At 51.7% G+C, this 24003-nt stretch overlaps 1 protein-coding gene across 1 annotated transcript in view; it reads left to right on the top strand.

Moving 5' to 3' along the window:
• Positions 1-24003, top strand: part of GALNT14 (polypeptide N-acetylgalactosaminyltransferase 14) — a 229470-nt gene that overhangs the window by 138615 nt on the left and 66852 nt on the right. Inside the window, exon 2 of the mRNA XM_077134982.1 lies at positions 3531-3700. Within this exon, the coding sequence (XP_076991097.1) occupies positions 3531-3700 (170 nt within the window). The remainder of the gene's footprint in view (positions 1-3530; positions 3701-24003) is intronic.

Raw genomic sequence — 24003 nt, 5'->3', positions numbered from 1 at the left:
CAGAAATGGAATGGCTTTTATAAAGGGAATGTATTAAGTTGCAAGTTTACAGTTCTAAGGCTGTAGAAATGCCCAAACTAAGGCATCCAGAGAAGGATACCATGACTCAAGAAAGGCCAATGGCTTCTAGAACACCTCTGTCAGCTGGGAAGGCACATGGCTGGCATCTGCTGGGGTCCTTTGGCTCTCCATTTCAAACAGCCTCCCCAGGGGCCTTTTCTTTCTGCATCTCCAAATGTCTGGGTCTCCTGTTGGCTCTGTCACTACTGTTCTCCAAAAAGAGGTTTCTCCAAAATGTTTCCCCTTTTAAAGGACGCTAGTAAACTAATCAAGACCCACCTTGAATGGGTGGAGTCACGTCTCCATGTAATCAAAAGGCCACACCCACAACTGGTTGTCTCACATCTCCATGGAAACTATCCAGACAGTCAAATTTCCACCCCATAATATTGAATCAGGATGAAAAGAAAACATGGCTTTTCTGGGGTATGTAACAATTTCAAACCAGCACAGCCCCCATTTGGTGTGAGTGATGGGAAGGGGTCCAGGTGAAAGCACGTCCTCTGGCTGCATCCCTTCTTGCCACCTGAGCCTCGCCACGGTGCCTGCCCCTCCGCCCTCCACCCCAGGGGACGGATGGAACCTTCCACCTGGGGCCCAGCAAGCCCCCAGCTCAGGCTTCCCTCCCCCCCTGCCCAGGTGGCCCCTCAGCAGCTCTTTCTCTTCCTTCCACTCCATCTAGCACATGTGGCCAGATGCTTCTTCCCCCTTCATTACCTGGCTTCCTTCTGGAGTTTGCTTTCATTGATGCCCTCCTTGGTAGTCCACACTCCAGACTCCCCCCACATTCCTGAGCTAGCCATCCCGATAGGTTCCCCTCTGTCCAGCCTTTCTGCCTTTTATCTGGCTTTCACCCCACACATGCTTCCCCTCCCCATCTCCCCTTAACCAACATAGAAACCCTGCACCTCCTTCCAGACCTGCCTTATTCGCCACCTCCTCCAAGAAGCCTTCCCTCATTTTTCTCAATCTCGGTGCTTTCAGGGCATGTTATCCAGCCTCTGGAGCTGGCCTCATCCTGCATTGCGTCGTAGGGTTCTTTTGTCCCTGGAGGGGTGGGGCCTCCATCTCCCCATCCCTGGCATATGGCGCTATGGGTGCTCACTCCCTACTTAAAGAAGGTCAGCAAGTCAATGGGGAATGAGCTCAGGGGAGGCTGTCCAGGGCCCCCTTGTCCTTCCTGCAGGGTGGGGACTTCGGAGTTGGCGTGGGATGATGTTCCACGGGGCTGGCGGTTGTCAGCCCCGCTTGGGATGAGAATTCCACGTGCTTTTCCAGCTCAGACCCCCCCCCCCCCCAGCATGTTCCTGCAAGCAGCAGTATCATAGGACTTTAATAAAATCAATTATTGGATAAAAATCACTGGTTTGCAAAGCTTCATTTTGTGCTATTAGCAGGAGAATGCTGTTTGTAAAGAAGATAACAGAAGGAAAGATCAATTACTGGATAAGGTCAGCACACTGCCTGAGCCAAACGTGCAGGTGTAGGCCAGTGGCCCTCAGATCTGCTGCTGGGAACCGAGCAGGCACCGCTGTCCCCAGGGTCTGCCTGCGCCTTCCGGGCTGGGTCCTGGTGCAGGCAGTGCTGCCCGGTCGGGGCCGAGAGAGAGGCCGCTTCTCGGTTTCCTTGGTCAGATACATGCAGAGTGGCCAGGGTCAAAACACAAGAGTGAGCCTCCCATCCTCAGTGGCATGGCCAGGCCTCGGGCACCGGCTCCGAAGCAGTCAGCAGGTAGAGACTCCTGGAGGCGCCAACCCCGAGACACACCTCTCCTGTGCTTTGGGTGCCCTTCAAAGGTCTGAGGTCTGGTGGGTACGGACTGTCTCTCCCCCCAGGCTGAAGGCTCGGACATCCCCTGGGAAGTCACAGCCACGGGTGGGCATCCAGCTTGACGAGGCCGTGAAGCTCAACCCTTCCTCTGGCCCTGTGCAAAGGTCTCGCTTGGCTGCGGGACCGGGAGGGGCAGCCTGGGCTCTGGCAGGGTCCTCTCCCCCACCTCCCCATAAGTGCCCTGGGGTGGCGTCTCACCCCGGCTGTTCTAGTTTGCTATCTGCCAGAATGCAATATAGCAGAAACAGAATGGCTTTTAAAGGGGGGAATTTAATGAGCTGCTAGTTTACAGTTCTAAGGCCAAGAAAATGTCCCAATTAAAACAAGTCTATAGAAATGTCCAATCTAAGGCCTCCAGGGAAAGATACCTTGGTTCAAGAAGGCCAGTGAAGTTCAGGGTTTCTCTCTCAAGTGGAAGGGCACATGGCGAACATAGTCAGAGTTTCTCTTTCATCTGGAAAGGCACATGGTGAACACAGTCTGGTTTTCTCTCTCAGCTGGAAGGGCACATGGCAAACACAGCGTCATCTGCTAGCTTCTTCTCCTGGCTTCCTGTTTCATGAAGCTCCCCAGGAGACATTTTCCTTCTTCATCTCCAAGGGTCGCTGGCTGGTGGACTCTGCTTCTCCTAGCTATGCCGTTCTGCTCTGCTCTCTGAATCTCTTTCTCCAAAATGTTTCCTCCTTTATAGGACTCCAGAAACTAATCAAGACCCACCCAAATAGGTGGAGACATGTCGTCACCTAATCCGGTTTAACAACCGCTCTTGATTACATCACATCTCCAGGGAGATGATCTGATTACAGTTTCAAACATACAGTACTGAATAGAGACTATTCTACTTTTATGAAATGGGATTTTGATTAAAACATGGCTTTTCTAGGGTCCATCCATCCTTTCAAACCAGCACATTCGGCCAAGCCACATAATCTTTCTGAAACGCCATCATTTCCCTAGTCACCTCACAGGGCAAGGACGAAAGGAGACGGTGAATCTGGAAACCACCTTCCGCGTTCTGATGGGCATACCCATGGGCAGCTCGGCTTGCTGCTCGCTCCTCCCCTGCTGCTTCCTAAAAACACTCGGATTCGGGGGCTGGAGGGTGAAGGGAACAGGCAGGGGTCTGGTGGCTGGCGGGACTGCCCGCCTCTGGCTGCGCCATCCCGTGGCGAGGGGTGCACGGCGGTCCTTGGGTCCCTGCCATGGGCCGGCCACGCCTGCGGGCCGAGTACGCTCAAATTGCCCCTGATGGTCTGGCCTCTGGGGCGGGGACACTGGCCTCAGTCCCAGCCCTGCTACTCCCTAGGGGCACGCTCTCGGGCGTGGCCCGCACCCTGGCATCAGTCCGTCCAGGTCACAGCGCTGCGGGAAGACCTGCACGGCTTAGTCCATGTCCCCGGACAGCACGGGGGAGGGGAGCGGAGGGGGCCGAGGACTCTGGACGTGGGAGCTGTGGGGCCGGTCGTGGTCCTGTCGCAGCTGCAGGTGGGTCTACCCGCGCCCACCCCCACTCCCACCCCCACCCCGGGGTCCGTCTTTGAGCCCGACGTCGCCGGAATGCGCCTGGTCTCCGGGTCGGCCGTCGTGGGTGGGCGGCGGGTGGCAGCCGTGCTCACAGACACCCCATTCCTGTCCCGCAGCCCCCCGACGCCGCCTGGGATGACCCGTGGGACCAGTTTGATGAGCGGAAATATCTGAACGCCAAGAAGTGGCGCGTCGGTGAGGACCCCTATAAGCTGTACGCCTTCAACCAGCGAGAGAGCGAGCGGATCGCCAGCAACCGGGCTGTGCCTGACACCCGCCCGCTGAGGTACCTCCCCCTCCTCCTGCCCCGTTCCCCCACCCCACCCTCCCTGCAGAAGGGACAGTCGGGGGCAGTGCCCAGTGCCAAGACCTGGGCCAGGCCGACCACTTGCTGCTGACTGGATGCTAAAGGGGCCGGGGCATGACAGCTCAGTCTATCTGGGCTGCTTTTGGCTGTGAGCCGTCCCTGAGCCCCCCAGTTTCTCTCGGGAGGTTGGAGTGGGTGGGAGGGTCGTCCTTCACCTGTACCATGCCCCCTGACCCAGTGACCACCCCAGGCGACACTTGCCACAAGCATCCTGGTGCACTGAAGATGCTGCAACCAGGGCCTGGTTCTCTCCACAGCCTGGCCGAGTCTACAGACTTGGGGGGGCAGGGGGACACCAAATGGGCAAAGCCCTGGGACGTCAGGTTCATGGTCTTTTCTGTCACAGGGAGCGATCCTGACTTTGACAGCCCGTGTGTGTTTTGCTTTGTGAGAAGAGAGGCCAGGGGGGCCTCTGCATTTGTTGTTGGTCCCGCCGTATGTTGTCACTGGGCCACCCTCTTGCTCAGACCTCACCTTCAGACGCATGGCAGAGAGTAAGCCTGGTGCTGTGTGGGCAGCTAGGTCCCCACAAAATGAGGCTCTGCAAAGACCCTTTGCCTCATGTCTAACCCTTCCTAGAGTCATGCCAGTCCTCCCGCTTCCCAGGGTGCGGCCTGAGCGAGCCGGTCAGTGTCAACACCGGCCCCTGGCCCTCCAGCCTCCAAGCTGAGACCCAGATGTGCCAAAATCCCACGTGGATGTATTTCTCTGTCTGCTGCAGGAGAGTCAGTTTGCACTGGTCCCAAATAGCAGATTGCCATGCTTGGGGAAAAAGGGATTGGAAGGCAGTGTTAAATTGAGAGGCTAGCGAAGGCGATGACTTCTTAGCTTTCTATATTTGTTTGGGTCCCCAAACTGTGGTCACTGGGGTTTACAAACAGGGGAATGAGAGTTGTTGCGACTGCTGAGGCTGATTGATCCAGTGCTGCTTAAGCTGGCAAAATGCGAAGGTTGTTGGGGCCATTCCCCCAGCGAGGTTATATGACCCTGAAATGTTGGCTTATGCAGCATGTTTTCTGTCTTTTTAACTTATCATTCCAAACAGGAATTGGAGGCTTGATTTCCCATGAATAAAGCAAGGGGATCGACTGGATGATATCTTCGGCTTCTTTTGACTTTGACAGTCTGTGAATTTAATTCTTCCCTCAAAATACCCTTGAGACTTTTCCTAAAAACAACAGTGCCTGGCAGCTGCAGAAAGCCAAGGACGGGGAGGGGCTATCGAGGGCCCTCCTTTCTGCCGGCCCAGACAGGGCTTGCAGTCAGAGCTGCGCAGTGTTCCCACATGAACCGCCCAGCGCTTTCTCTGTGCCCCGGCTTCGCTAGGTTATTTCCCTGCACAGAGAGGAGGGTGGGGAAGAGGCCGAGAAGCCCCACTGGGTCTCGGGCACGTGGTCCCTCCCTTGCTCTGAGTCCACATGGCACAGTCCACCCCCGAGGGACAATGGGGCACCTCCTTGCATCCAGGGACAGTCAGCAGAGGAGGGAGGCTGCCAGGAATTTCCTGGGCAAGCGGGTCCCCAGGGATACCCCAAGCAGGACTAATTTCTCCACTCGTCTTATTCTGTGACCTGAGAAAGTTTTACAGGGGCTGACAGGCATGGTGGAGGTGATAAAGCGTCGAGCCTGTTCTGCGGATCTGAGTTCCCCAGGTCCAGTTATGGGTCCCAGCCCTGAGCGGGTGGGTCAGCCCCTCTGCTGAATGAGTGTGATCCGTTAGGATAGCAGCAAGAGGAAAGAGAAGATTTAGACGAAATCCAGAGGCCCTTTGAGAGGACAAGAAAGGAAAGTCTCTCTGCCGTCTGTCTGCCCCAGGGCATCAGCCCATGACCTGCGGAGGCTGGGGTGGTGCTAGAGAAGGTCAGATGTAGGGAACCTAATCTGGGTGAGCGGGAAGGGGGAGGGAAGAGGATGGAGAGTGAGGGCAGGCGGCCTCCGCAGCACCTTGGCCATCTCCAGTATGCAACTCCTGGCCAGCTCTTTGAGGAGCCACTGAGTGGCCAGGCCATCTCCAGGCCGGGTGTGATATAGTGCCAGTCCCATGACCGGGTCCCCCTTGCATTGACAAATGCCCCAAGATGCTGCCAGCGAAGCCGCTTCCTCCGCTCCGATGGCTGAGTTGGGTGGTGTCCTTTGATCCACAGATTCTCCCACTTCCAACCCTTTCCTCTCAGGGAAACGTGTCCATGACGTCAAAGTCACGAGCTAAGTCCCGTCATCCTTCCACGAGTCCAGCCTTCCTGCTGTGTCCTGGTGTCATCCCAGTGCAGTGCCTGGGGCCCTGCCTGCTTATGCTTTGTCCAGCCATGGCCGCGGGATTGGTCGGCCTCAGCACTGTTGACGCTTTAGACTGGAGGGCTCTTTGTTTGGGGGGCTGCCCTGTGCGTCGCAGACTGTCCAGCAGCATGCCCAGCCTCCACCCACTCGATGCCAGTGGTACCCCTCCCTCCAAGTCCTGACAGCCAAAAGTGTCTACAGACGTGGGCACACTGTCCCTGGAGGGCGAGGTCTCAGTGAGGACCACTGCTGTGGACTCAGGCATCTGAGCCCCTTCCCCGGCAGCAGTAGAGGTCAGGCTTGCTCTGCAGCACAGGCTCGTGCAGCCCAGGGGTTAAGGATCAGTCCGTGCAGATTCGATCCTGGCCGTATTTCTCTGTGCCTCTCTTGTAGAATAAGAATAACGACATCTGCCCAACTGGGCTTTTGTAAGACTCAAATAAGGTAAATGTCAAGTACTTGCCTAGAACACAGGAAACACTAAAAAAATTCAGTCGTTGCTACTGTCGCCGGGCATGTGGGCAGGCTGATCCCGCAGGGCAGGAGTGGAAGGGGTGGTCTCTCCTAAGACAATTGAAGATGCTCATGCAAGAGATGCAACCAGCATAGCAACCGAGCAAGCATCACTGGCCCAAGTGCCTTAGGAGGAGGGCCCAGTTGTCAGAGGTAGGGCAGGGAAGAACTGGGTTGGGTTTCAAGGTGAGGCTTGATGCCAGGGAAAGGGGAATGAGTAGGAAAATAATCCACGAGCTCCGTGGAAGTGGAGTGCTGGTCGCGAGCCAGACTTCCCGTAAAACCCTTGGGGAGCTTTTTGAAAAATGCTGATGCCCACACTCCCATCCATCCAGCTTTAATATCTTTTTCAAGCCCCTCAAGTGATGCTGCTGAGTGGCCAGGGTGGAGAACAGCAGCTGTAGACAAGTGCTTCTCGCCTTAACAGGCAGACACATCATCTGGGGATCTTGTTAAACTGCAGACCCGGTCCTGCAGCGCTGGGGTGGGGCTGGGCCTGGGACCGTGAGCAAAGCCGCTCTCACGTGTGGCTCCCCAGACCAGCAGCCTCGGCCCCAGGGCTGCTCTGGAACTTGTTAGAAATGCGGGTCCCTAGGCTTCACCCCAAATCCACAGATGTCAGAAACTCTGGACGTGGGGCCCAGCAATCTATGTTTTAACAACAGCTCCAGGGGATTCTCAGGCACCCCAGGTGTGAGAAGCCCAGTGCGGTGTGGGGGTGGGGGGGTGTCCCTGAATAAGGGCATCTGTCTGTCTGCCTGCAGCTGCAGCCCCGGCCTTCTGTGCATCTGAACTCTCTGCTTCTTTCCTGCTCTTCCCTTTTCCCCCAGTTCCTTCAACTACGGTCCACCTGCCAGGGTCCCTCCTCCTGGCAGTTCACATCCCCACAAGAAAGGGCCACTCCTGACCACCCAAGCCCCTAGACCCCCGTCCCCACTGATGCAGCCACCGTCTGTCCCCACTCTACACCTCTGTACTCCCATCGTGCCTTGCAGCCCAGGCTCTGACGTAATTGCCCCCCAGGGGAGCTCCCTGTGCAGCACCCACTGCAGTGCCTGATGCATGTTCGGGGCTCAGTAACTTTTGTTGAACAAATAAATGAAAGGGAGAGACAACTGACCTCCGGTTTTAGGGAAAGAGAGGAGGAGAGGGGCAGCAGAAGCCACCCATGCTTCTCCTTGCATCCTCAGGGCCTGTACAGGAGGCGGCAGGACAGCAGACTTGGTGAGGGGGGATTAAAGGAAAAGGGCTTTTTTCCCTTAAAGAATTCTCCCTGCTGAAAAGAGAAGAGTGAAGAAACGGTCTGTGGGAGGAGTCCCAGCTTATTAAATTTGCTTCCAATTTTCTTTCCACAGTAATTGGATTCTGATTTATAGGATGCATTTGGACGGCGCCTGAGCGGGAGAACTCTTAGCTGAGCTTTAGAGCATGTGCAGCCGAGAGGGCGCGGGGTGGCGTGAATGCTTGGGGATCTGAAGATTCCCTTTGACTAGGGGAGGAAGGGGGTTTGCGAGGAGGGGGCAAGGAAGGAGGGAGACCCTAGAAGTTTCCGGCAGTCATGCCAACTGAACTACCAAGTGTGAAACTTCTTACCAGCGAGTCTGTTAGGAAAGGAGCCCCGGAGAGCCTGGATATTAATTTTCCTTCTGGGGGGTTAATTTTTCCCATGTGGAATAGAACAGAGGAGCCATTTTCCTTCTTTGCCCCTTGGAGGCCCAGCTGTTTTGTGGGAGACCGTTGACCTGGGGTGTGGGCTAATGGAAGTGAGGACATAACGCCTGGGGAAGCTTTGAACCCCTTTTGCGCAGAGTGTGTGGAGGCCAGAGGTGGTGGACAGTGAGGGGTGCCCACCTCCAGAATGGTTTACGAAGTGGCTTTCGACGCTGTCAAATGGGTCTCCTGCCCGTCACACCTCGGGGTTAGCAGCCATCCCCTCCCCGGCCGAGCTAGGGTGAGCCACGGAGAACCACTTCAGTTGGAGAGACAGCTTCTAACTGGGGTGGATCTGAGAAGGCTCCCCAGGGGCCTCCCACTGTTTCCGGAGCAGGGGCTGACCCGACAGTGGGCCCAGGCCTGCCCGGTCATCACGTTCGAGCGCAGCGGCCGGATTCACCCCCATCCAAGTCGCGTGTGAAGCATCTGTCAGATGAGAAGCCATCAAATGGGGACATAGCCCTGGAGAAAGGGGGAAATGTTCTGATAAAGCAAACGTACACTTCGGCTGTTGCTAGCCATGCTTGTTAGGGGGTTGCTTGGGCTGCAGGGAGCAGGTGGCGAGGTGGGCCCAGACCAGGTGCCATGGGCTAGAAGGAATTGGAACCTGCAGGATCCTCACTGGGTCACCTCCTCCTGCCCCTGCTGGGCCCAGGCTTTCTCCTCTGCATATTCTCCTGGCCTTTTCTCCACATAATGCTGAGGGGTTCAGGCAGCAGGGAGCCCATCGCTCGCCTGGAGGGAAAATTCCACACTTTGCTATGTCTCACCAGGAAGACATTTTTCCTTTGCTCTTTTCTGTCCCAGAAAATGAAAGGCCAGTGGTCCAATCTCACTTTTCGCCCTTCTTGCATTTACTCAGTCGGAATGGCTGCCGAAGACCATCATCATTTCTCTCCTCGCACTCGTCACTTAGCAGTAATAGGATAAAAAGCTTTACGGCGGGAATGGCTAAGCGTGAAAAATGGTCATCTCCCCTCAGAGTCAAGGACATTCCACCAGCCCAGCATAGAGTCAGTGATTTCACATCCAGGCAGGAGGGAGGGGATGGGAAACCCATCACAGACACTTAGCCGTTGCAAACAAGCCACCCTCATCTGCTACATTTGGGTCCCCCTTGTGCACCATTTTTCAATACAGGAGTGTGGGAGCTTGTTGACAGTGGCTCTGAGTCTGCTTCACTCCAGAGCACCTCCGAGTTCCAGGGAGCTTTCGGGGGAGGAAGTGGACAGTGGGAGGAGTTTCTGAACATCCTGGAAATGGCTCTGCTGGAGAATGGCTGGCTGACTGCCCACGGGGCCTTGGCCAACTGTTTGCAGAACCACCCTATGGGTCCTCCCCTCGGGGTGGTTTCTCACCAGTGGGGACAGCAGGTGCCCCCGGTCAGGGTTTCCCCTCCCTGGTGCCCTGGTTCTGTCAGGGCTGCTCCTGTAAGCCCCTTCTGCCAACCCTTGCTCCCCTGAATTTTGGGGTGATTTCTCAGCCGCAATGAAGCCTGCTGATGAGAATTCATCTGGGCCATTGCAAACTGCCTTAGCTGTCATACCTTATTTTCTAGTTCATTCCCACCAACTTTGACCTTGGATTTTGCCTTTCATTCATTCATTCATTTTCTCATTCATTCTCTGATTCATTTATTCAACACACAGAGCGCATGCCACGGTGCCAAGCTCTGTGCTGGGAATTGGTCCCCACTAATTCAGAGCATGTGGTCTAGTGGGAGAGATGGACATGGCACAGATTCCTGTACTCAAGTGTGAATTGTGCCCAGGCCATAAGCCCAATTCTGGTTTTAAATCACAAACTTACTGCCCTCCAATTCCAAGCACCCATCTCCTGCTTGTGCCCGGTTTGGGTGTAACTATTCTGTCTTGGCCGTATAGCAAACCACAGGAGGCAGGAGCTGTCCTGTGAAGAAAGCAAAAGCAGTAGGCTGGCCCAGAGAGGGAATGTACAGGTATACAGGAGGGAGGAGGCTTTTGGAAGGAGATGGCATTGGAACTGGAATTGGGGGAGACAGAGGGGATTTTAGCAGGAGGTAAGTTTTCCAAGTTGAGTGAACAGCGGAAGCAGTGATAAGGAGATGAAAGAACCATGGTGCTTTGTACAAAGCAGTCCAGTTTGTTTGGGGTAGGGAGGGATAATGGAGAGGAGGCATGGCGCGAGGGGATGATTCTAGAAGAGAAGCTTGGGGTCATGTGGCAAAGTCTTGAATTCAAGATAAGGAGCTTAGGTTCATTTGGGACACACTGGGATTCTTTCACTTTCATCCTGCCATGGCCTCATGGTCACAGGTGCCCTGACAGGCACCCTACACAGCACAGCCGTGGCCAGTATCACATTGTGGGTGCTCCTGCTGGAGGGAAGGGACCACGACGGCACTGAGCACAACTGTGCCACTGAGCAGCAGGGCATCCTGCCCCAAGCAAAGGGTAGACGTAGCTACAGAACCAAACTTAAACTCAACTGGGGGCTGACCCAACGGGTAGAGCATGATGTGGGATCTTGGCTTTAAAATGCTGGTGTCCTTGGGGCTGGGCTGGGGTGTGTATATATATATATGTATGTGTGTATTTTTTTCATTCTTATCACGAACCTAAGAGCCCTGTTAGGTCCACATATGACAAGTGAATGTGAATATATATGTGACTTGTGTTTGTGACTCAAAGAGATGATGTATGAGAGTTCCAGGTTTCCATATTAAGACCATTTGATGACCACACATTAGCCTTACCAGAAGGCACTAACAGAACATATTTCAATTAGCTAATGAATGCATAGGGTCCTCAGGTATTCTCTCACCCAGGCCAAGTCCTCATGGGCAGGGATGCTAGGAAGAATCTTTTATGGCTTTGAGAGGTACTAAGTGGCTTTGCTCTGTGGGCAGAATTCCCTTGTCCCCTGGGCTTGCCTTCTTGACTGCACATGGCCTGAGGGAGCCTCAGGAGAAAGAGACGTAGTTGTATGTCCCATGTTCAGGCTGGGAAACTGGTTTTCAATGAAATGTTTTGCCAGGGGAAATCCATCCTACAAATTATTGAGTGTTAGGCTCTTAGGGATATAGCTGTAAACAAAGAAAACCCAAAACTTTGCTGTCACGGAATTTCAGTTCCCCAAGTGAGTGGAGAATGGGCAATGCCCTAACTGCCCTCCGCAGGTCTCTTGTGAGGGCACTTCTTGTGGGAGGGGTGTCCCCTTAAGCTGGCGGTCAGATTAAGCCCTGGCACTCCAAGGGGGGCGTCATAGCATTTTTCTCTCTGATGAATTTATTTTTTTTTAATTTGGTTTCCAGGTGTGTACTTTTTTTCTTTTAAGTTATATCTTTATACAGTCATCTTCAGGAATCAAGGCTACTGGAACACAGCTCAACAATTTCAGGTACTTCCTTCCAGCCACTCCAATGCACCATAAACTAAAAAGAGATTTCTCTATAATGCATAAGAATAACCTCCAGGATAACCTTTCAACTCTGTTTGAAATCTCTCAGCCATGTGACACTTTATTTTATCTCATTTCTCTCTTCCCCCTTTTGGACAAGAAGGCTTTCTCAATCCATTGATGCTGGGTCCCAGCTCATCCTGGGAGTTCTGTCCCACAATGCCAGGGAGACTTAAACCCCTGGGAGTCATTCTCACGTAGGGGGTGAGGGCAGTGAGTTCACCTGCCGATTTGGCTTAGAGAGAGAGGCCACATCTGAGCAACAAAAGAGGCTCTCTGGGGGTGACTCTTAGCTTAGATAGGTGTAGCTTTTCTTGTGCAGGAATAAGTTTCACAGGGGCAACCTCCAAGATCAAGAACTAGGCTTATTGATTTGGTTGTTCCCACTGCCTGTGAGAATATCAGTAATTCTCTAAATGGGGAGTAAGAATATTTCCTCCTTTCTCCTCAGTCCCCCAGGGGGCTTTGCAAATACTTCTTTATTCACTGCCCATATTATTCTGGGATATATAGGGATATCACACTTATCTGAACAAACCAATAAAATCTCTATATACTTAGGGTGTTCAACTAAACTGACCAAACAAATTAAGTAATGTGCTACCCAAAATATAAATTTTGCACCAAATAAACATCTCTCCCTTTGGTCTCACACAGAAGTTGAAGTTTTAAAATATGGACAGTGTCATCCTTGACCTTTTATTCTGTTCTACCCCAGTCCTATCCACATCAGCTGCATTCATATCTGTACTTGAAGTCTGATCTCTTTTTCAACTATTCCTCTATGGGGTAGGACTGGCTTTCATAGCTTCAGAGCTCTAACTCTGAGTCTCAGTTGTCACATAAATACCTGAAGTTTCTGGGAACGGCCAGGTCATATACAAACAGCTCAGTATCTCAGAATTTAGAAAGAATAGTTACAACTCCCGAATATATGTGACTGCTGTAAAAGTTCACAATCCAAGACCCTTTACAATAAGCCTCAACGTAATAACCCATGCTCTTGACTTCAATTCAGAGTTTTTATATTATGGCTAGTCTGTGTGAGTGAGGCATGATAATATTTGTCTTTTCGTTTCTGCCATTTCATTCAACATACAGTCTTTAAGGTTCATTCACCTAGTTGCACGCCTCACAACTTCATTCCTTTTTGCAGCTGCTCAGTAGCCCATTGTATGTACACAACAAAGTTCCCCCTTCCGTTCCTCAGTTGTACCCTGAGGCCATCTCTATCCATTGTGAATCATGAACTCTGCCTCCACAAACACCAGTGTGCAAATGTCCATTCCTGTCTCCACTCTCAGTTCCTCCAGGTATATACTGAGTCACGGGCTTGCAGGATCATTTGGCAGCACCCCACCCCTAGCCTCCTGTGGAAACCAGATGTGCATTTTTAAAACAGAGGAAGGGGGCTGGGGAGGAGACCCTGAATTTTCCCTCTGCCATCTGGGGTGTCCTCTTTAGTGCTAAGGGAACACTAGAAAGTCTGGAGTTCCAAAGAGGACACGAGCAGTGCTGAGTTCGGCTGCAGCACTCATGTAGTTCATGAGCTGTGTTGAATTCTTTGAGTTTGGTGGCTTTTAAAATCTGCCTGCAAGATCATAAATCTCCCCGAAGAGCAGAACCTCTTCATTTTTGGTGAGGGGGGAGAGGAGGGTGCATGTTCCAGGAATCAAACCTGAGTCTCCTGCATGGAAGGTGAGCATCCTACCTCTGAAACCCCTGTGCACCACTGTCATCATTTTTAAAGTAAACTTTTCATGAAAGCATAGCATGCACCTGGAAAAGTGCACACTTCATAAGCCTGCAGCTTGCAGATGTTTTCCAAAGAAAACACACTTGTGTTCCTAAGTCGAGTACCTAGACCAAGAAAATGAACTCCACCAGGTTGCCAGAAGCTGCCCTCGTGCTGCTGCCCAGTCAGTACCCCCGTCGTTCACCGCCATCCTAACTCAAACACTCTAGTTAGTGCTGCCTGCCTGTGGGCCTTACACACATGCGGTCACACGGGACGCGCGTGTGTGGGGGTCTCATCCACGTTTTTACAAGATGCAGTTTGCTCGTTCTCGGTGCTGCGTGGTGTTTCTTTGTGTGAATAGGCTACAGGGCAGTACACTCTTCAGATCTGCTCTGCTCGTGCTCATTCGGGGCTGCTGGGAATAGACCTGCTGTGACTGATCTCCTCCTGTTTGGTGAACGTGTCCGTGTTTCTGTAGGGTCTCTCCCTGGGAGCTTTCATCGATATGTCAAAACAGTTGAACGAAGTGATTAGAACCATTTCCACTCCCACCAGCAGGGTTCGGGATCTCCAGTCTCTCCGTGTCTTTGTCCCCAAGCACTTCCTTTTTTCATTTTAGCCTTTCCGATGGCCGGGTAGTGGTTTAAATGTGCCTTCCCCTGTTGATCAATGAAGCGGAGCCCGCCTTCCGTTAGCATGGTGGCCATTTGGATTTTCTCTTTTGTGAAATGCCTCCTTGGGCACTTGGCCCCTTCTCTCTTCATCCTTTCATGCCCTGCGCCAAGTACCAAGGGCAAACCCTCCTTCTCAGTCCCTTCTCACTACTGTGTTTCTCCGCTGATTGTTTTTTTGGCATTTTGGCCCATGTTTTAAGGCTGCAGGGTGAGATGGGGGAAGAAGACAAGTGGCCTGAGTGTGAGAAGACCCGGGTTCTGTCTAAGATGTGACTCAACCTTTCCAGCTCCCTGGACGTCCGTGCCCTCACATGGAGGGCGAGAGGGATGGTTATTAGGGTCACGCCCAGCCCTGGCCGCAGGCTGGGAAATACTTCTGCAGAAGGAATGTGCAACAAGCTGCTTAAGAAAGGAATCAGGTTGAAGGCCATTTCCAGAAACATGACACCCTCCAGCCTAGCGCTTCTCCCCTCCCCCAGACCTGGGATTAATCTTTCCTCTTATTTCCCTTCCTAACAGGGCTTGAGGGCCCTACGGAGCCATTAGCGCTGTCCTTTGGATGGCGGCCTTGTCCATTTTATGGCCAGGCAGGGACAGCCTGTCCCTGCCCCTTCATGCCTTCCACCAGGGAAGCCCCACCCGGCCGAGATGCAAATGGAAGCTGGTTTCCCACTTTCTTTTCACTTATCTGAGAGCCCTGGGATATGTTGAACACCGCTGCAGCAGAGCTGTTTGCTCCTGGAGTTGACAGGAACAAACAAGCTGCACACAGTGCTGTCTGGCCCACATTTCCCAGAGTAAGAGAAGGTATTGGGACAGATGGACTTCTAGCCTTTCAAGCCCAAAACCCAGGCTCCTGCAGTCGCCATTTCCCCCCAGCACTTCGAAGGACAGTGGGCTTGGGGTGGGTCCCACATGCCTCTGATGCCAGGAGGAAGCCGGGCTCGCAGAGGTGAGTTGTGTGAATCCTGGCGAGGCCCAAGGCTGGGCCTGGGCACCTGGGGAAAGTCCCAAGTCCTTGGACTAAGAACGCCCCACCTCTGATGCATGCAGGACGCTGCAGAGTGCTTCCACAGCTCTTCCACATGCTGCCTTAATAACCCCTTGCGTGAGTGGGCCGGTCATTCCTTCACAGAGAAGGAAACTGAGGCCCAGGCAAGGTAACCGATTCGCCAAGGGGCAGAGCTGTGTCTCCTAGCTTTGTGAGATATGACACAGAGCCTCTCTGCCGCTTACTAGCCATGCACCTGGCTGAGTCATTCAAACTCTCTGAGCCTCCGTTTCTTCTGTAAAATGAGGGTCATGAAGCCACTCACCTCCCAATTGAGTCAGAGGCACCCGCAGTGACCGTGAGCTGTGGGTATTAGTAGTCAAATTAGAATTGGTGTCCATGTCAGCATTCGCACTCAGACCCCTCCTGCACTATAACCTTGGCAAAGGGCTGTCTAGAAGGCAGGGCAGTGGGGGTGGCAGCTGTGACCCAGGAGAGAGGGGCGCCGTGAGGGTTTTGGGGGGGGCCTTGGCTCAGTGCCCCGTCCCCCCACCTCTGAGCGGGTTGTCGTGGCTGTGTGGTGGTGAGTCAGCACTGGGCCCAGAACGAGACACGGGTAGCTGGAGAAGGGGCGCGGAGAGGGAAGCAGCACCCGCCCCAGCCTTGGCTCCTGTCGCCGAACATTCCACTTGCCTGCATTTCAAACTGTTTTAAAAACTGGAAAGCAAAATAAGCAATTGCAGTGCCACGTCTGGTGAAAATTTGTGCTTTAACCATCCCGGGGATAGAAGCCAAGGCCAGCGGAGGGAGTGATAGGAGGGCCAGGGGCCAGGAAGTACGAAATGTGTTAGACAAGAGCTGAAAAGAGCAGGAGAGGAGCTGACGGCTGTGGGTGGGAGAAGCTGTGGCAGGAGCCTCTGCGCCGCCCCGGGTGAGAGACGGTGGGAGGGAGCGGCGAGAGCAAATGGGAGGCCCAAGGGCGGCTGGAAAAATAACTGAGGATGTGCCATGTGACAAAGAGGGGCTCTCCTGGGATGCCATGGGGTCCCTCTCTGCTAATGTGGGGCAAGATCAATAGTAAATACCCCTTGCAGTTATCTGGGGGCCCCGGTGTGGCAACAGGAATCCCTTCTGTTTGTGGGACTCCTTTTCTTCTACAAGCTGCTCCTGCCTGGGACCTCTGCTGACCCTGAAGCTAGCTGGAGCTGGTGTCTCTTCTCTTGCTTCCCCGCTCCTCCTTCTACCTCTTTGATTCATCGAATGGACAAGTCATTTATTCCTTCCCCCAAACTTCGCTAAGCCTGCGGGGCCACCTCTGAGGAAGTAAGCACCCTCTCCGCCCTTCTCTGCCCCATCTCAGGACAGGTCCCCTTGTGCACCCCTTAACCCAAGCTGAAATCCTCGGCGGCAGTGCAGCCTCTGCTCTCACCCTCGTTTTGCCCCGCTGAGCTACACCCTCACCTTCCTGCCACCCTTCACTCTGGTCCCTCCTGCCCGGGCAGCTGCAGCTGCCCCCACCCACCTCCTGCTGACTCGGGGCCAGCACCCCTGCTTTCCAAATGCGTCCACATCAGTCCTCATCCAAAACCCTTCCAATGGCCCCGTGGCTGTGGGCTCATGCTCCCCCCCACCCCTGCATCCCACCGCTCCCCCGGGAGCACATTCACCCCAGGCAGCCCCGGGGTTTACAGCTGCCTGATGTGGCCGGGCTGGTCGCCAGCCCCACATGTCGGTGCTGGCTTGGCTCAGGGGGCTCCTCCAGACAGGGGCAGGGGTCCTCTCTCCGGGAAGGCATCTTGAACCCTCAGGCTAAGTGCGGTGACTCTTTCTTGTACCCTCCACCCCCAACCTGCCACTCTTCTCTGAGCAGCACCCATTACCCTGATCGCGAGGGCCAGTTTACTCCCTGGCTTTGACTCACTCATGAGCAGGGATGCCAACTTGTGTTTGCATTTCCAGAGCCCGGTACAGGGCCAGACATCGAACCCGGCTTCAGTGTTCGCTGAGTGGACGTGGACTCAAAGAAGCCTCATTTGTTTATCCTCAAACTATCTCCTGAGAACATCAGGGTCTGGGGGTGCCCGAGTGAGACCAAATCCTGGCCACAGAGGGAGAAAAGCAAATCATGGGAAATTTAAAGTCAGCTTCACTGGTAAAAGAATTCTCAGTGTTAGCACGTAAATCCTGTTCCGTGGTCAGCCAACATTTATTGATCAGTCTATTCCCCTGGAATGTGGAAGACACTTGTATATGTTCTCTCAGTTGCATCTCACAGCGACTTGCTATAATCCCAGTTTTAGAGATGAGGAAATTGACCCAAGAAGGTTGAGCAGCTTGCCCACAGGAATATACACATGGAGAAGGGTGGTCCCTGTGCACAGGACGGCAGCACTCTCTCCCTGGGAAGACGGTACAGCTGCTGGGGGATGAAATAACACCAGACAGCCTGGGAGAGTGTGACGGAGGAAGCAGCTTCAGCTCTGCGTCACATAGCAGTTACAGCTCAGCCAACCCTCAGAAGGAAGAGGGCAGGGGGCGCAGATGTGTGGAGGGGGCGGCACAGCACTGGGTAAGCAGGAACCGTGGGAGGCAGGCTGCAGAGCTGACTTGGCAGGTGGAGGCCTTGGGGTGCCAGCCTCAGGAACCAGGTTTTAACGTCAGGGAGCTACTGAAGCTAGGGGAGAGAGTCATGTGTGTAAAGTGGTGTCTTAGATGAGAAGGTGAGTGTGCAAAGGAGGGGAGGAATGGATTGGTGAGGAGAGTCAGGAGGCCATTGAAATGTGCCAGGCCAGGGGTGTGGACCTGGTTTGGGACAGTGGAAGTGAGAGCCAAAGGAGGGGTAGGAGGCAGAATGTGGTGAAGAGTTGACTCTGGGAAAGTGTGGAGCCCAGCTTTTGCTTTTTCCTCTCTACCTCTGCCCTTCCAGAAAGGCATACCATTGTGAGTCCACCGCAAGCTCAGCATGCTATCCTACTGTATACCTGCTATCCTACTGTATACCTGCTATCCTACTGTATACCTGCCATCCTTAGGCTGCAGGATTAATCGCAGTTGCTTCAGTTGGGGGGATTTTTCCCCTCTTACGTAGAAGACAGTATATGAGGGTTAGGCTCTGGTGCCAACTTGGCCAAGTGTGGATGTCCAGTTTTCTGGTCAGGCAAGCACTGGCTTGGCCATTGTTGCAAGGATATTTCGTGGCTGGTTGAAAAACCAGAAGGCTGAGGATATGTATTAAATCATCAGTCGGTTGACTGTGGTTACATCTGTGATCAACTAAGGTGTGTCTCCCACTATGAGATAATCCAATTACTTGAAGACTTATAAGTAAGAGAGACTCTTTCACTGCTTCTTCAGCCAGCGAGCTTCCCCTGTGGAGTTCATCCAGACCCATCATCGCAGCCGCCAGCTTCACAGCCTGCCCTAAGGAGTTTAGACTCTTCCATTCCTGCAGTTGTGTGAGACATCTTTATAAATCTCTATATTTACGGATCTCTCCTATTGGTTCTGTTTCTCTAGAGGACCCTGACCAACACAGGAGGCTATAACTCTTTGCTGATCCTTTAGCTGGAGAGTCTGAGATGCATCAAGAAATGACTCAGGGAATATCCATGGGACACGTCATTTTTTACCAGGTGAAGCCAGCCCAGAATCTGTGGTTTTCCATCTTTCCAGAACCTTCCAACATGCAACCTTCCCATCAAGACTAAGGCCAAGAGAAAGGTCCATGTGAGATGAATGTTTGAGAGCAGTGTGTCTGGCTGACCATCAGGTGGCATCATAGTGGAGCATTTGGGAGCCCAGACTAGGGGCCAGGCCTCCGGGTTTTGCATTAGCCTCTGCTGCTTGCCAGCTGGGTCCTCACAGGTTTCTCCATGGTGAGAGGAGTTTCACGGAATTAAAGCTCTCGGAGGAATACCCGAAACATTGCAAGGGTCCAGTAAATGTTACCTATTATTATTATTGTATTATATGACTCACCAGGGTTAAAATAAGACAAAGTAATCCTGGTCCCACACACCAAGGGGGTCTTTTTCAGGGAACATTTTAAAAATAAACCCTAGCCCCACCTCCACACTTCCTGGCCCCAGCCAGGCTCTGCATTTGCCTTTGGGGAACGCTCTCCCTTGCATGCACACAGCTGCCATCTGGGTGGAGTTGGGCACCAGCCGACTCGGGTCCTGGCAGTGCCCCAAGAGAAGCCTCTTCACAGCCTCCAAAGAACTGCTCATCATTCTGGGGAGAAGGAGCAGCTGCCTCCCCACGGCGTTCTCCAGACCCCAGCCACCCTCTGACTTGAGGGGTCCAGTCAGCATAAGAGACGAAGATGAGTTGTCTGGACAAACAGAGGAGCTTTGATGCATAGGGAAGCAATGGTTATTTTAGGGAGGTCTCTAACTGCAGCTGGAGGAGACCACACCCTCTGAGTCCAGGTGTGTGTGCTCTGAGCTGAGTGGCTGCCCAGGCAGGAGGGGGGGTCTTAGGGGACAAATTGGAGTCAGAGTTGGGGAAAATTGTGCAAATTTGTTAGCATCACAGCACTAGAGAACAGGCTTGGGGCTGCTGGTTCCAGAACAAAGATTGAGAAACGTCCTGTTTTCTAGGCTCTTTGTCACATTGTCTTTTGACGGTAGTGATGCAGGCGTGGCTAATTCAATGCAACAAGCCTTGGATGGTCGCTTCAGATGCCTTTTGGTAAATTGGTGTCCATCTAACCCAGTCTGATCCGTGGAGTAGAAGGGAGAAGAGACAGAGAGATTTTCTACAAGCTAAATTTTGCAGTTTAAAGGACGTTTTGGTTATTCTGTGGTACTCTCTGCTGTTTAAACACTTTTATTAAATGACGAGGAGGGTACATATTCTTTCTAGCAAAATATGATGTTGGAAATCCACTGATGACCTCCATAATTTTTTATATCTTATTTTAGTCATGCAAAAAAAAAATGGAGTCTGGAAACCATTGCTTGTTGTAAATGTTGAAATTTTTAAATGGATTTGTATATAAAGTTCAGAAACTACCTCAGATAATGATGTCCAATAGAAAAAGATGTGAGCCACATATGTAACTTTTCATTTTCCAGGAACCATATTTTTAAAAAGCAAGTGAAATTAATCTTCATACTATAGTTTGTGTAACTCAGTATATACAAGTAACTATTACTTCAACATGTAAAAAATTACAAATGGGATATTTTATACTCTTTCTTCATACCAAGTCTTCAAAATCGTGTGTGTATTTTTAATTTAACAGTATATCTCCATTCAGACTAGACACATTTCATATGCAGGTAGCAGCTGTGAGGTTGCACCGTGCAGATCCCAGAGAAGAGAAAGCCTGAGCCATGTTCTGGAAATCCCATAAAACGGGATTCCATCTGTCCCCCTCTCACTTGAGGAGGGACATTGATAAACACGGAGATTGTCGTTTCCCGGTCTTGTAAACCCAGTTAAATATTTCTACTGCAGCAGAGGCTGCTTAGAGCTGCCCAGAGTCACGAGGGGCCCATCCCAGATGTTCTCCCTGGGACAGCCTCAGCCCAAGGCTCCCAGCTCCCCGCTTGGGCTTCTGGGCTCTCCTCCGGTTTGGGTGACTGTTTGGTCCCCTTTTCCTGGACGATGACCTTGGCACCTCACTCACCTTATAGCTCTGCTGTTCTCTTGAGCCGGGTCACCCATACCTTGGTAGAGGCATGGCCCCACCATAGCTTCACCTGCTTTCTCCCTCCTCATCATCCACACACTCACTCTCCACCCATGTATGATCTGTCTACTCTGCATTTGGTCATGTGCCGGGTACCAGGTCATGACTGTGGGGAAGGCACAGGCCTCGCCTTCATTGCAGCTAACTGTCAGTAGAGGTGGCCAGAAGTCATTTCATACCAACAAATAAATAGCAGGGTGGGGACACTGCAGAGTCTTCCGGGAGCACATTGGAGGGGACATGGGGGCTACGAATTACTTCCCAGGAGAAGTGACTTCACGGCCAAGGTTAGAAGAGGAAAAGGTAGGCAAGCCTCAGAAGAGAGGAGCGAGCCTTTCCCAAAAAGGGGAGAGAAGCGGCCTGCCAAGGCCCGAGGAGAGAAAGAACAGGGCAAGCAGAAAGTGGCTGGAGCTTTGAGGGTGAGGAAGGGAGAAAGAAGCAATGTGCTGAAATGGTGCCAGATCGCCATGAATAGGAGTTTAAACTTTATTTTGTGAGCAATTGGAGAGCACTGAAAGTTTTGAAAGATTAGTCTAGCTGTTGTGTGCAGGATAGATTGGAAGGGGATAAAGCCTGTTAGGAAGTTGCTGCAGTAATCCAGAAAAGATATGATTGGAAAATGGAGAAATATCCAAATTGAGAGATAAGGAAGAACAGATAGGACTAGATTTAATTAGATTGGAGGTGGGGAGGGAGGGGCAAGATTACCCGGACTCTCGGGTCTGGGGAAATGGTGGATGGTGATGTGGGGGTACAGAAGTACATGGGCTTGTTAGAGGTGTGGGGAGGTGGAGAGGGGTGAACTTCTCCTTGGGACATTGAAGAGAAGCTGATCCTCGGTTGAAGGTTAGGGTCATTAGCAAAAGGAGAGGAAATTGAAGACGTAGAAACAAGTGCAGTAATCCAAAGATGTTCTAGTTTGTTAACTGCTGGAATGTGATATACCAGAAACAGAATGGCTTTTAAAAGGGGGAGTTTATTAAGTTGCAAGTGTACAGTTCTAAGGCCATGAAAATGTCTAAATTAAAGCAAGTCTATATAAATGTCCAAATTAAGGCACCAGCAAGAGGTTACCTTCACTCAAGAAAGGACGATGAAGTTCAGGGTTTCTCTCTCGATTGGAAAGGTACATGGCAAACATGAGGACATCTGCTAGCTTTCTCTCCAGGCTTCTTATTTCATGAAGCTCCGTGGGAGGCATTTTCCTTCTTCATTTCCAAAGGTGTCTGGCTGTGTGGGCTCTCGTGGTTGTCGTGGTTCTGTTGCTCTCAGGCTTTTTCCAAAGTGTTTCCTCTTTTAAAGGATTCCGTAAACTAATCAAGACCCACCTGGAATGGGTGGAGTCACATCTCTTTCTAATCAAAGGTTATAGCCACAACTGGGCATGTCACACCTCTGTGGAGATAATCTACTCAAGTTTCCAATTTACAGTGCTGAATAGGGATTAAAAGAAAAGGCTACTCCCCTAAAATGGATCAGGATTAAAACATGATTTTCTAGGGTACATAATCCTTTCATACCGGTGCAAAGGACAGTATGAAGATGAAGATCTAGGAGAGAATTTTTTGGTAGCAGCAGAATTTAAGATGAAGGAAAAGAAATCTGTGAACAAAACCCAAGAGAAAACAGCCTAAGAAGAGGATAGCTACTGTAAGTTGACTTCTCTGAAGCCAAGGAAAGAGCACTGTGCACTTCATAAAATGTGTAACCTTCAATGTCAGGTGCTAGAGATGACAAGCGAGCAAGACTGAAAGCTTCCAATAGCACGTAGCAGCATAGAGAAGCAATAGGACCTCAGTGGGAGTATTTGGGGGGTGAGGATGACACCATCTGACTGGGGCCCTCAAGTCCGAGTGCCTTAACGAAGCTGAAGAAGCTCAGTGGTTAAGCCCAGGAGATCTACGCTCTGCCGCTGCCCCACAGGGTGGTCTTGAGCAGGTCAGTTCACTGTTTGGCCTTAAGTCTCCTCCTCTGGGCAAAAGGAGGGAAGGCAGCTGGAGCCCATGTTTCCTAAACCAGTGTCCCACACAATTCCTCTTGGTAAGATGTGAAATGATGTGCTTTGTTCAATGTATACCCATTAAATATTTGAATTCCCATTGTGTGTGAAGGTTGTGTGTTGGGGGAAAAAAGACAATGATGTGCAAGGGTGAGGGTGGGGACAGGTTTTGAGTTCAAGGTTAGTTAAACAGTAGGCTAGCAGAATTCTCAGAACCTGTAACACGTTGCTATGCATTAATGTATAACCATAAAGGCAATCCAGTATGTGTCTATTATTTACTATTTAGCAAGCTTTTTTGACCTTTGTACACATTATCTACAGAGTGTACATAGACATCTTCTGGAAATACTGTGCTGCAGCACACAGGGGAGGCACTACTTAACTTGCCTAGATGATCTTCTGTGGTCCCTTCCAGTCCAGTATTTCAGGAACCCAGGGGTGTGCCAGGAGTTAAAGAGAGAAAGGTCGTGCTTGCTTCGGCAGCACATATGCTAAAATTGGAAAGAGAGAAAAAGGTCCTCCAGCTGCTAGTGGTTCCAGAACAAAGGAGAGCAGAGACTGAGCCTTTAGGGAAGTCCAGACAATGTGCCCTTTCATATCCTAGTGTCCCCCTATCCATCACTAATTAGGTTCCCAAGTTTTTAGGAAAGACTCCATGGAGTATTCTTATTTCTGGGGCCACTATTCCAATCTACATCCATTCTTACTTCTGGGGCCACTATTCTAATCTACATCTTTCAATCAATTTGACAACAGAAATATCCTGAAAGTGTCAAGATGGGACTTTCTTACAAATCATGCGCTACTAGATGTACGTCGTGACGAAGGGTAGGAGCTTCTCCAGGACAAACCCTGAGCTGACATGACGGATAGATTCAGCCAAGAATATGGTGGTGACTAGGTCTCCTGCCCAGTCGGCCATGTGTTCATGGAATGATAAGTCTAGATCAGCCCTTCTTATCTGGGCTTCTGCAAGGCAACGAAACTGTCCCAGTTTAAAAGGATGATGTGCCCTAGAAAAGCCATGTTTTAATCCTGATCCGTCTCACGGAGGCAGCCATTTCTTTGAATCCCTATTCAGTGCTATAGTTTGGAAACTTGATTAGATTATCGCCACAGAGAAATGACATGCCCAATTGTGTGTATTAACCTTTGATTAGAGGGAGATGTGACTCCAT

The sequence above is a fragment of the Tamandua tetradactyla genome, chromosome 17 (assembly GCF_023851605.1).
Source record: "Tamandua tetradactyla isolate mTamTet1 chromosome 17, mTamTet1.pri, whole genome shotgun sequence".
NCBI lineage: Eukaryota > Metazoa > Chordata > Mammalia > Pilosa > Myrmecophagidae > Tamandua > Tamandua tetradactyla.
Note: the sequence above shows the minus strand (reverse complement) of the source record. Positions and strands in the feature narration are given on the sequence as shown.